The sequence below is a fragment of the Stenella coeruleoalba genome (assembly GCF_951394435.1).
Source record: "Stenella coeruleoalba genome assembly, chromosome: 1".
NCBI lineage: Eukaryota > Metazoa > Chordata > Mammalia > Artiodactyla > Delphinidae > Stenella > Stenella coeruleoalba.
The window spans coordinates 106099583-106113437 of record NC_137169.1 but is presented as its reverse complement, the minus strand read 5'-3'; the positions used below and the strand labels follow the sequence as shown (position 1 = coordinate 106113437).

Below are 13855 nucleotides of genomic sequence, written 5' to 3'. Positions count from 1 at the left end.
ATGAAGTTCCCCAACATCCCCAGCAGGAAGGTACCAGAGAGGGCTAGGTAGGGAGCCAGGATTTTCATCCCCACTCACCAATAATGAGGCCATCCCCACTCCATTTCTCCCTCCCATGCAGGTCAATGGAGACCCCATAGTGAGCCTGGACTTCTACCCCTACTAGATCTTATGAGCCCCCTCCCCAACTACCCCTAGAAATGGTGTCAAAGGAGGCCCAGTGGAGACTCAGGACTTTTATCACTGCCTAGAGGTAATGAGACCACTCCTACCAGTGTCAGTGGGGACCAAGTTGGGAGCCAGTACTCTCATTCTCACCCAGAAGTAAGGAGGAACCCCCTCCCTATCCCCACGTATCAAGAGAAGCTCAGGGCGGGGAGCCTGACTTCTATTTCCACCTGGTAGTAACAAAGCAGCAACCCCCCTTCCCCTGTCAGAGCAGCATGAAACAGACAATTGAATGGAAGGTTTAAATAAGATCCTGAGTCTCAAAACATAAGACAAAAATTTCCAGGTTTCAATAAAAAAGATCATACATTATACCAAGAACCAGGAAGGTTTCAAACTGAATGAAAAAAGGTAATCCACAGATGCCAACATCCAGATGACACAGATGTTACACTTATTTTAAAGCAGCAATGATAAAAATGCTTCAATAAGCAACCATGAACAGGCTTAAAACAACTGAAAAAATAGAAAGCCTCAGTAAAGAAACAGAAAGTCTCAGCAAAGAAAAAGAAGATATTTAAAAATACAATAACCAAAGTAAAGAGCTCAGAGAACGTACTTGATAGAAGAATGGAGAGAAGAAAGAATCAGTGAACTGTGAGACAGAACCATAGAAATTACTCAACCTGAACATGGAGAGAAAACAGACTGAAAACAAATGAACAGAGCTTCAGGGAACTGCAAGTCTCCAACAAAAGAACTACATTCATTCATTGGCATCCTAGAAAGAGATGAGAAACAGGACAGGGCTAAGAAAGAGTACTCACAACAATGGGTGAAAACTTCCCACATTTGGCAAAAGACCTACAGATTCAAGGTGAATGAACTTCAAACATAATAAAAGAATAAATCCAAAGAAATATACACCAAGACACATCATAATTAACTTCCTAAAAACTAAAGACAAAGAAAATATCTTGAAAGCAGCTAGAGAAAAATGACATAAGTTACCTAGAGGGGAAAAACCAGGAGGCCATTACCCCAACTGTCAGCTCCAGGACCCTACTGCCTCAGCTGCAATCCATACCAGCAAAGTGGATGCTCCGTACCCTACCCAGCCCCACTGAGGTTAAGAGTCATGGCCAAGAGAAATGTAGAAAATTAAAATCCCTCAGGAACTGCAGCCTTTCTCCCTCACTTTCCTCTTCCAAATCTTCCACAGTCATCTGCTAGGTGGGAGTCAAGTCACATGCACAACACAACTCCAGGCAAGTCTCAGAAATGTAGTCTTTTTCCTTCTAACCTCTAGGAGGCAGTAAGGCATGCTTGGGGGTTGGGGAAGAAAAAAATTTGAGGGACTTCCCTGGTGGCACAGTGGATATGCCCCTGTGCTCACACTGCAGGGGGCCCAGGTTCAATCCCTGGTCAGGGCACTAGATTCCACATGCATGCCGCAACTAAAGAGCCTGGCTGCCACAACGAAGGAGCCCACAGCCACAACAAAGACTCGGTGAGGGACTTCCCTGGTGGCGTAGTGGTCAAGAATCTGCCTGCCAATGCAGGGGACACAGGTTCAAGCCCTGGTCTGGGAAAATCCCATATGCCACAGAGCAGCTAAGCACGTGCGCCACAACTACTGAGCCTGTGCTCTAAAGCCTGCAAGCCACAACTACTGAGTCCGCATGCCACAACTACTGAAGCCTGTGCGCCTAGAGCCTGTGCTCTGCAACAAGAGAAGCCACTGCAACGAGAAGCCTGCGCATTGCAACGAGGTGTAGCCCCTGCTCGCCGCAACTAGAGAAAGCCCGCGCGCAGCAACGGAGACCCAGCACAGCCACGAACGAATGAATGAATGAATGAATGAATAAAATAAAATAAACTCCAAATGGATTAAAGACCTAAATGTAAGACCGGACACTACAAAACTCTTAAAGGAAAACATAGGAAGAACACTCTTGGACATGAATCACAGCAATATCTTTTTTGACCCACCTACTATAGTAATGGAAATAAAAACAAAAATAAACAAATGGGACCTAATGAAACTTAAAAGCTTTTGTATAGCAAAGGAAACCATAAACAAAAAATGATAACCCTCAGAATAAGAGAAAACATTTGCAAATGAATCAACAAAGTATTAATCTCCAATATATACAAGCAGCTCATGCAGCTCAATATCAAAAAAACAAATAACCCAATGAAAAAATGAGCCGAAGACCTGAATAGACATTTCTGCAAAGAAGACATACAGATGGCCAAGAGGTACATGAAAACATGCTCAACATCACTAATTATAAGAGAAAAGCAAATCAAAACTACAATGAGGCATCACCTTACACCGGTTAGAATGGGCATCATCAGAAAATCTGCAAACAATAAATGCTGGAGAGGGTGTGGAGAAAAGAGAACCCTCTTGCACTGTTGGTGGGAATGTAAATTGATACAGCCACTATGGAGAACCGTATGGAGGTTCCTTAAAAAACTAACAATAGAATTATCATATGACCCAGCAATCCCACTACTGGGCATATACCCTAAGAAAACGATAATTCAAAAAGACACATGCACCCCAATGTTAATTGCAGCACTATTTACAAGTCACGGAAGCAACATAGATGCCCATCGACAGATGAATGGATAAAGAAGATGTGGTACATATACACAATGGAATATTATTTAGTCATAAAAAGGAAGAAAACTGGTTCATTTGTAGAGATGTGGATGGACCTAGACACTGTCATACAGAGTGAAGTAAGAAAGAGAAAAACAAATATCGTACATTAATGCATATTTGTGGAATCTAGAAAAATGGTACAGATGAACCGGTTTGCAAGGCAGAAATAGAGACACAGATGTAGGGAACAAACGTAGGGACACCAAGGAGGGAAAGGGGGGGTTGGATGAATTGGGAGGCTGGGATTAACATATATACACTAATATGTATAAAATAGATAACTAATGAGAACCTGCTGTATAGCACAGGGAATTCCACTTCGCTGTACAGTAGAAACTAACACAACATTGGAAAACTACTATACCCCAATTAAAAAAAAACTCGTAGCAATAATAAATATTTGATTCCAAGGATATTTTTTAGTATTATTTAAAATAGCAAAAAAAGAACCTAAATACCTAAATAGAGTGGCTGGCTAAATTACAGCACATCCATACACTGAAATAGTCTGTATCTAATAAATATGATACTGAAGACTAAATGATAATAAGGAAAAAAATTATGGTTTCCAAAAAGTATGTACATGAAACCCCATTTTTGCACTTCTCCCTCAGTCCCTGCTCCACCCTGGAAAAGAAAGAAAAAAAAATTACATACACACATATGCATGCACAGACCAAGGACTAGCAGGATAGATAATAAGATGTTAACAGTAATAGGATTATGTATATTACTGTTTTTTCTTTATGCATAAAATATTATCCTAAATGATTTACAGAGAAAATGTACTACTTGTGTCAATCAGAAGGAAAAAAAAAATCAGTAACCATGTTTAACCAACTCACAAAGAATAGTTTCTAAGAATATTAATTTATTCTGGCAAATAGAAATAGGAATTTCAAGTTATAAGATTAAATGGGGGCTTCCCTGGTGGCGCAGTGGTTGAGAGTTTGCCTGCCGATGCAGGGGACGCGGGTCTGTGCCCTGGTCCGGGAAGATCCCACATGCTGCGGAGCGGCTGGGCCCGTGAGCCATGGCTGCTGAGCCTGCACGTCCGGAGCCTGTGCTCCGCAACGGGAGAGGCCACAACAGTGAGAGGCCCGCGTACCGCAAAAAAAAAAAAAAACATTAAATGGTTATTCCTCTGAGTATACCTATCTTCTAATTTTTCTTTCCCCCCACTATCCACTTATCCATGCCCACCACCAAGCTTCCACATTTGTCTATTTACTTCTTCATTCACTCACTCTAATTCATCCAGGCAAACTTGCAACCTCTTATCTATCTTCTCAATTTCACTACAGTAACAGCACTGGTCCATGTGTATATTTCTCCAAGTGTATTACCGACAGTCCAGTACCAATGTGCACATTAGAACTAGGCTTCTCTCACACATAGTATCATACCCAAAAAACATGCAAGAAAATAGGCAAACACACAAATAATCACGTATAAACTTTGGCTCTATAAACATATAAACTTTACACCAAACTTAAAAGCATCAGTCTGTAAATTCATATTTAAGTTGGATACATACTCCTCACAGACACAGAGATACCATTTTCATAGACTCAGAGCCTCAAGAAGGGAGAGTTCTTTCTCTTCCACGTCTGTATCCTATCCATTTATCTCTTCCCATCCCTCTTCTAAGTTGGACATAGAACTGACCCTTTTGTTTCATTCATAACAAAACCTCACACTTCCTTCGTATTTGGCACACAGTATGAGTTCAATAAATACTTGTTTATATTTTTGAAATCACTCAGACTCCAGTCTAGAAACTCTAGGAGAGCAGGGCCCACATTTGTATCCTCATCTCTGCACCTAACATCTTGTAGCATGTGGCTCTCAGTAGCACTCAATAAACAATGAGTTAACGACTATATCATTATTATTGATCCAAGAGTAAAACAGTTAAGGCACAGCACTGCGTTCCCCATTTTATAAATAAAATGAAATGGGAAAGGTTAGGTGGTGAGTCAAGAGCAGGCCGGGAAATAGGACCTGGGTCTCTCCATCCTATGACCTCCATCCAGAGATGCGGTCTGCCCCCCTGCCTGCAGACCTCAGGGGGATTCAAGTTTTCGCGCTTCAAAGTTTCTAGGGAAAAGCTACTATAAATAAAATAGCTACATGCAGTAATGAGTTTATGAACTTTGCTTAGCTGCATACTTCAAATTAGAGCTTTGAGGGAGAATTAACCAGTGGAGTATTATCAAAGAAATGCGCGCGCACGGTAAACGAAGAAGAAAAGTGAAGCTTGGATCAGAGTTCTGATAGTTTTACACAAGCAAGTAGTTAAACCTCCCAAGCCAGGCCTCCAAATCCACCGGAACAGAAATTTTAAACCCACACCCTTGGGGCGCCAGGACGCCCTCCGCTTCTTCGGAGAGGACAGTCCTACCTTCCGGACAGGGGCCTCACGAAGTTCCCCCTCCCCAGGGCCAGCGTGCCGGGTGGCGGGGGCCGCGGGCGGGCCTCGCTTCCCTGCCGGGAAACACATTCCTCCCGCGTCCGCGGGCCCCGCGCGCTGCGCAGGCTGGGTAACGGCTACCTGGCCCCAGGCGGGGTTCCTCTCCACCCAGCCCCACCGCAGGGGCGAGAAGGGAAGGCCCTGTTGTCCGCGGGTTAAAAACCCACAAGACGGTCCACCCGCGGCGCCGCCGGACCGTTCCTGGCGCCGGGTCCCGGGCCGGGAGAGGAGAGTCCCGAAGAGTCGGGCGGCGTAGCCGGAAGTTCCCCCGTGGCCACTGACCTGTCAGGCCCCACTGCCGCAAGTCCTGCTCCTGCACCCGCGCCGCCTCGACTCGGCTCTCGCTCTGAAGAGTCTGTAGAAAGCCAGGCATGCCGCCCTCGCGGGTCGCAGCACCCTCACGCTCCATCCAGCCACTGCGAAGCTCCGCCCTACGCCGCCCCGTGCGCTTCCTTCCCGACGTTCGCGGCCTAACCCCCGGGCGCCGCCGCCGCCAGAGGGCGCGTCCGGCGCTGAGGTCTGGGCACGGAGAGAGCCGGAAGGTATCCTACCCGCTGTTGAAGAGCGCTTGCAGCCGGGTGTGCGTGGGGCGGCTCGATTCTCACAGTTTATGCCCTCTCTAGGCGACTGATGACCTGAAACGCTCGTCACTCACTTATTATTTAATCAACATTGTCTGTCATGTGCCAGGTGCTCTGCTGGGCTCTGGGGTTATAGCATTCAATAAGACATCGTCTCTGCCCCTCAGCAATTCACAGCAGGATTGTAAAGTTCAGTTTACACGAGTAATAAATTGGCTTGGGCCCTGAAATCCTCTTACTTACTCCCTGTTGTCTGTAGGCTGGAACTTCTGAATGGTAGAAAATTAAAATCATGAAAGATGTCCTTGCCACAATGGGTTTCTTAAGTGAATTATGGGGAGCAAATTGAAGCGATGTATTAGATTGTGAGTCACCATGACTCAACATAAACTTTAAGTGGATTTAAGATGTAGTGATTTATGATTAGTTGTGTACCACTAATACAAATGTTATGATAACAACCAAATACCTGCATTTATTGATGCGTTAGAATTGCTGTCTCATTTAATCCTCCCGATAATCCTATAAATAGGTACCATAATTGTTCCTACATCACGGTTGAAGAAACTGTGACTTGGAATGGTAATTGACAAAGCTGGAACAGGAAACATGTTATTCTCTGGGTAATGTCGTAAGGATACTGAATTCCCATTTAGGTTAATCTTGGTGCTTCCACCTTCAGTAAACACAGATTAAAGCTGCACTCCCCACATCTTCACCCCCTTTAAATAAAGGGGGGAACTTAGCTACAAAGGAGATGTCTTCAGGTTGGTTTATTCATAAAAACTCAAACAAAGAACTGTTTGTGAAGCTAGCTTTGTGTCTTGAGTCATTCTGTAAATACTGATTGAACATCTACTATGTGACAAGTACTCTTTTGGCACTGGAGATAGAGGCCACTGATCTCATCTGTAGAACACTTAAGTAAATTATACTTATATTAAGTTTATAGTTTAAGCTTAGATTTCAAAAGGAGGAGACAAGTAATAAGCAAATAAAATCAGGTAGTGATCAATGTTAAGGTGAAAGAGAAAGTCACTGAATGGGGCTACACTGATTTCCTACCTGGGTATTTTCTCAAAACCTTAACATAGACTTGTGCCCTTTGCTGGCTTCTCTGGAGGGGCTTCTGTTCTATGTGGCTGCTCCTGAGTGGCGTTTGCATCCTGGTCTCTGTGTTTGACTTATTTCTTCCCCTCTAGGCTCTGTGGGTAGACTTATCCACTAAAGCAGCAATATCAACCACCTGCAGCTCAAACAAAAGGGTGTTCATTATTTTTAATTTAAAGTACATTTGTTTTTGTATATTACCAGAGATAGGATACTAGCTATAAGCTAAGTGTTCTGTTGGTATATTTAGTCTGGCATCTAAAGCACAGCTAGGTAACTGTATAAAGGTAACTGAGAGACTCCAAGTCAGCTAGTTGAGATGATGCCTATAAGTCTACTCTGAATGCTGTATGAAAAGTCTATAGAAGAGAGCAGAGTGGAAGCAGGGAGACCAGTTAGGAGACTGTTGCAGGTGTCTGGGCAAGAGATGATAGTTGTTGGGTCACTGTGGTGGTAGTGGAGTGGTGAGAGGTGGTAACATACTAGATATTTTTAAAAGGTAGAGCCGGGCTTCCCTGGTGGCACAGTGGTTGAGAGTCCGCCTGCCCAGGGGACACGGGTTCGTGCCCCGGTCCGGGAAGATCCCACATGCCATGGAGCGGCTGGGCCCGTGAGCCATGGCCGCTGAGCCTGTGCGTCCAGAGCCTGTGCTCTGCAACGGGAAAGGCCACAACAGTAAGAGGCCTGCGTACCACAAAAAAAAAAAAAAAAGGTAGAGCCTATAAAATACACTGATTCAGGGACTTCCCTGGTGGTGCAGTGGTTAAGAATCCACCTGCCAGTGCAGGGGACACAAGTTCGAGCCCTGGTCCAGGAAGATCCCACATGCCAAGGAGCTGCTAAGCCTGCGTGCCACAGCTGCTGAGCCTGTGCTCTAGAGCCCGTGAGCCACAACTACCGAGCCTGCGAGCCACAACTACTGAAGCCCATGTGCCTAGAGCCCGTGCTCTGCAACAAGAGAAGCCACCACAATGAGAAGCCCACGCACCGCAAGGAAGAGTAGACCCCACTCGCCGCAACTAGAGAAAGCCTGCGCACAGCAACAAAGACCCAATGCAGCCAAAGATAAATAAATAAATTTTTTTAAGTTTAAAAAAAAGAAACTGACAAAGTATCTGAGAGAAGTAGAGGAATAAAGGGTGATTTCAGGGATTTGGCCTAAGAAAATGGTAGAATGGAGTTTCCATTTATGGAGAGAAGACTGAGAATGAGGAGGTTTGAGAAACATGAAGAATTCATTTTTGGACGGAGTAGCATGAAATGGTTACTAGATATTCAAATATAGATTTTGAATAGATAATCAGATTAGTCTGGAATTCAGGGGAGAGATTGGAACTGAATGTATAAATATGGAAGTCCTCATTTTAAGATAGACCTTAAGCCTTGATACTAGATGGATCCCCCTAAGAGATGACTGAAACTATAAAAGAGACTAAGTCTTGGACAACTAATATTTAGAAGTCAAGAAGATGAGGCGGAACCAGCAGAAGAGACTAAGAAGAACAAACAGCCTGTGACATAGTATAAGAACTAAGAACATGGTGTCCCTGAGCCACGTGAGGCGCTTTAAGAAGTGAGTGATTGTGTCAAATGCAGCTAAGAGGTGGAGTAAAGGTCGGATAGAGAAATAACCACTGGATTGGGCAATATGGTAGTCATTGTTGACCGTGACAAGAATGATTTCTGTATACAGAAGTGGGTTTTAAAAATGGAATAGGTGGAAAGAAAGTGGAGACAAAATGTCTCACGCCTCTTTCAAAGAGTTTTGCTGTAAAAGGGAGCAGAAAACTGGGAGCAATAACTGAAAGGGGAAATAGGGTCAAGGGGAGGGTTGTTTTGCAGATGGGTGACATTAGAGCATATTGAAAGCTCAGGGGAAAACAATCGAGAGAAAAACTGATGCTGCAGGAGTGATGTCCTTGAATGAGAGGAGGTGGGACCCAATGCACGAGTGGAGGGGTTGGTCCAGATAGGAGCATGGACAGTCCACGCATTGGAACACACAGAGGCACAGTGTATGTACAGAAGCGGTGGGGAGAGCACATGGAAGATCTCTTCTGTTTTTGTTGTTTATGTGAAGTAAGAAACAAAGTCATCAGATGAGCTTGAGGAGGCAGAGTGGGGTTAGAGGTTTCAGGAGGGAAAGGTGTGAAATAATTGTCTGGGGAAGTGGGAGAGTGAATTGACTGGAGAAAAGTGCCAAACAGCAGCAAGGGACACTTGAGGTTTATGGTTGCGAGACCAGTCCGCATAGTGTGTGCTGGGTGCAAGTGAGGAATAGTTAGAGAACTGGATTTTACCAGGTTGGATTCTTCTGGATGAATACAATAAATAGTGGTTATGCTAGCCACATTCCCAGTGTCTGGAATGGAGGTGAACAAGTCAGAAAATGTCCTTGCACTTACAGAGCTTAGATCCTGTGTTGGAGACGGACAAAATGGTGGTGGCCGTGGGGAGGCGGCGTACAAGTGAGTTATCAGGTAGTATTACTGCTAATAAGATGGTAAAAAAAAAAAAAAAAAGGGTACTAGATTAAGAGCAGGACTGGGGAGCAGCTCTGTATTGGATGGGTTGAAGAACATGTCACTAACAAAATGACATTTGAGCTAAGATCTGAATGATGAGAAGCCAGCTATGTGAAATCAGGAAGGAGCGTGTTCGAGGCAGAGAGACCGCAAGGGTGAAACACTGAGGCAGGGTTAGCAAGGGAGTAATAGATTCTTTTAATTGGTGAGGGTACACTTGAGAGGACCGATGTAGGGCTGAGGGAAAGAGAAACACTGAGACTGACGCCCAGGGGTTTCTGCCTCAGGCAACTGGATGGATGTTGACGCCACCACTGAGACAGAGAATATGGGAGATAAAAGCTGGGTTGAGGAAGAGAAGATAATTTCACTTTTAGATATGCTGAAAATTCAACTGTACCTAGAAGATTACCTGGCACATAATAAGTATTGCTGAATGTTTGAATGAGGTATCTGTAGAACAATTCTAAAATCCAGGACCTATGATTGTGATAACCTTGAGGTACAGAGAGGATATTCCACAAATGGGTAAACGAAGGTGCAGTGAGTTTAGGCAACTTGTCCAATGTTTTCCAGTGAATCAGTGTTAACTTCCAGAATAAAGTATAACCCCAAGTCCTGTTTCATTCATTGCTCAGGTTATATAAGCATGGTGTTCATATTAATTCTTTGATGACACCACAGAGAAGGTACACCCTCTGCCAACGGCAACCTGATAAGATTAATAGTATCCAAACCATGTCAGTGATGGGCTTTGGCCTATGCCAACCCTACCAAAACATGCATGATGACAGGTTAGTGGACAAGTTGTGCTTGCTGTCTGTTATGTCCCTGCTCTGTTGGGTCACAGCAGGACACTAGCTGGCAGCATCTAGTGAGTCAGATTTGGAGCTTAAGTAAAAGTTGTGACCATGGGTGAACATTTGTACAGGCTTCTTTTGAGTACATGGACTTAGACCTTTGGGCTCAGGTTAGGATTACGTCAGTGCCCTATATCAGTGGCCTAGTGACTGCACTAGGATGAAAGAGGCTACAATCTTAAGAACCCCCTTCTGCTGTGGTTGACAAGAGCCCAAAGCCATCTCATGCCCTAACCCCACAAAGCTGGGTCTTAGGTTTGAAAAATGAGCACACCTGTTGCAGACATGTATTCCTGAGACACTGGTATAACACTGATGCAAGGGAGTTCTCCCAACTCCATCCCCCCAAACTGCTCAAAATTGTCATGCACAATTAATACTCATAATCAAAGAGTTTTAACAATAAGAGAGTGCTTCTGGAAGGCCTATGATACACAATAATTTATAATGAGGATAAAATAGCTACCCTATAATGGTGTTGTTAAAATTAAATGAAATAATTTTTTACAAGGAACTAAACACTAATTTGAATGTCCAGGGTATTGTGAAGGAACAAAAAAGTTAAGTTGGGAATGAGCCTGGTGATCACCTAAGTATCTACATCTTTCCAGTGGAGACACAAGAAATCAGGATTTATCTCTCATTGTTGAGGTCCCATTGTAACCTCATTTGCTCGGGGAATCCACAGGCAAATGTTCCATAGTGTTTTTCTCATATGTGTGGCCCATAGATACGGATTCTGAAGGTAAATAGAAAACACACACTCACACACAGAGTGTGGGATGTCTACTCAATGGTGGGGTCATGGGGTCGTGGATAGCCAGTTTTGGTAGATGGTATTACTGTTCCCAACTATTCACTTTCTCCCCTGTAAGATGACTGTACATCCAGCCCTTAACTAATATGACTTCAGTTCCTCCCAATATGCAGGGTCCCTATGATTTGCTTTGGTCAGTGGAATGCAAGTGGATGTGATGTACTCGATGTGAGCTAAAGCTTTAACTGTGCTTGCTTAGATTGTCCCTACCCTTTGCCAAGAGAGCTACAGAAACCAAACAGGGGCTGTGCTGGTTAAACTCTTTGCTAATCTTTCCATGTCAGTACAATAAATTCACCTCATTCAAAATAAATTTTTAAAAATATACATATATATATATATATATATATATATATATATATATATGTCTATAGTATGGTGTCCCGTAATAGAGTCCTTCCCCATCTTGATGAACATTTATGAAGTTATTTCAAATTTTTCACTATTAATGCCACCTGACACTTGAACTCGATGTGCCAGGCCATGTGCTAAGCACTTTACACGTATTATTTTCTTTGTTCCTCACAACAATGACACAGGGTAGGTAATATTCTATTCCTCATTTTACAGATGAGAAAACTGAGCCACAAAAATATTAAGTTGCCTGAGGTCAGAAAAGTAGTTGGGGGTAGAGTCCACATAGTCCGGCTCCAGCACCTAAGCTATACCCCAAACAATGCTACAATAAACATCTTTGTTTATACACATGTGTAACTATTTCTGTAGGAAATCCTGGAAGGGAATTGGTGGTAAAAGGAACTCACAGTTTTGATAAACTTGTTCCACATGAAGGCTTAATCAGTTTATCTTCCACCCACAGTAGGTGAGCATGCCCACTTCCATCACTTTTCCAATTCTGAATATGACCAATCTTTTTGTTTTGTTTTCCAATCTGATGAGGAAAACAGATATAATATTACCTAAAGTTTCTTTGGTTACATGTCTGATTGAAGATCATTTTATAAACGAATTGGCCGTTTTTAGTTCCTTCTATTTGAATGGACTGTTCATATCATTTGCTTATTTTTGTATTGTCTTTTTTTAATAGTTGTGTGAAGCTCTTCACACATTTTGAATTTTAATCTTTTGTTGAATTCCTTATTTATTATTATTTATATACAGAAGTTTTGAATTTGCATGTGTAAGACTTCTCCTTCACTGTTCTTGGATTTTAGACTCTTACTTATTATAAATGCCTTCCTTTTCTCCCAGACTATACAAATATTTTCTTATATTTTCTCCTAGTAGTTCTCTAGTTTTGTTTTTTATATCTATCTCTGGAATTTGATACAATGCAGAGTCAGGACTTAACTTTACCTTTTTCCCCAAATAGATAACAAACATTATTTATTGATAATTCATCCTTTTTTACAATGATTAAAAAGCAGCATCTTTATTACAAACTAAATTCCTTTATGTACACGAGGCTATCTTTTTACACAACTATACCACACTGTTTCAATCACTATACTGCTACTTTGTTTTTAAATATTTCTTTTCAATGTTTGTCTTTCTTTTAATTTTTTAAACACATTTTCTTTTCCAGTATTCAATATAAATTTGAGAATCAACTCATCAAGGTCCATAAAAATTCAACTGAAATTTTGATTGGATTGCCTTGACATTACCAATTAATGTTGGGAGACTGGCAAACTTAATAATTTGTACAATACTAAGATTTCCTACCTGGGAACAAGATATTCATTCAAGTCATATTTTATGTCTTTTAGTCAGGTTTTATTGTTTTCTTCAAATAGGTCTTGCATATTACTTTTTTGTTTATTCTTAGGAAATGTTTAGTTTTTCCTGCTATTGTTTTTCTGGTGTTTTTGTTTGTTTGTTTGTTTTTATAATTTTTATTTGAGCTGCTACTTTTTCCATTGCACCTGCAAAGATAGGGACTCATTTTTTTTTCTTTTTTGGCTGTGCCGCATGGCTTGTGGGATTTTAGTTCCCCAGCCAGGGATCAAACCCAGGCCCTCAGCAGTGAGAGTGTGGAGTCATAACCACTGGACCACCAGGGAATTCCAGGGACTCGTTTTTTTTTTTTTCTGGCTGTGTTGGGTCTTCATTGCTGCGCACAGGCTTTATCTAGATGCAGCGAGCAGGGGCTACTCTTCGTTGTGGTGCGCAGGCTTCTCATTGTGGTGGCTTCCCTTTTTGCAGAGCATGGGCTCTAGGCACAAGGGCTTCAGTAGTTGTGGCATGCGGGATCAGTAGTTGTGGCTCAAAGGGTCTAGAGCGCAGACTCAGTAGTTGTGGCACACAGGCTTAGCTGCTCCGCAGCACGTGGGATCTTCCTGGACCAGGGCTCGAACCCGTGTCCCCTGCATTGGCAGGCGGATTCTTAACCACTGTGCCACAAGGGAAGCCCCCTTTCCTGCTATTGTTAATGGGATATTTTATTCTCTTACTTTTTTAATTGATATATAGGAAAAAACATCAATTTGTGTATGTTGATCTTATATTCTGCCCCTTTATTGAACTGTCTTTTTAGTACAAATAGTTATTCAAGTTGATTCTTCTAGATTTTTAAAATTTCCACTTATAAAAAATATTACTGCATGTTACTATGACCTTTAGTAAATGGCTTAAAAGGTAAAATAAATGTGTTTCCAGAGTAAGAATGAGTCAGTAATGCCTAACA

At 42.5% G+C, this 13855-nt stretch overlaps 1 protein-coding gene across 2 annotated transcripts in view; it reads right to left on the bottom strand.

Annotated features, from left to right (window-relative positions):
* The window catches only part of CHD1L (chromodomain helicase DNA binding protein 1 like), a gene marked incomplete at its 5' end in the record, with an annotated part of 51017 nt that extends 45293 nt beyond the window's left edge, over positions 1–5724 (bottom strand). The window contains one exon of one of the 2 annotated variants that reach the window (XM_079931194.1): positions 5598–5724. In XM_079931194.1, coding sequence (XP_079787320.1) covers positions 5598–5724 — 127 coding nt within the window. Of the gene's footprint in view, positions 1–5246; positions 5564–5597 lie in introns of those variants that run through there. The other variant, XM_079931195.1, reaches the window with a different exon arrangement.
* Positions 5725–13855: the final 8131 nt, after the last annotated feature.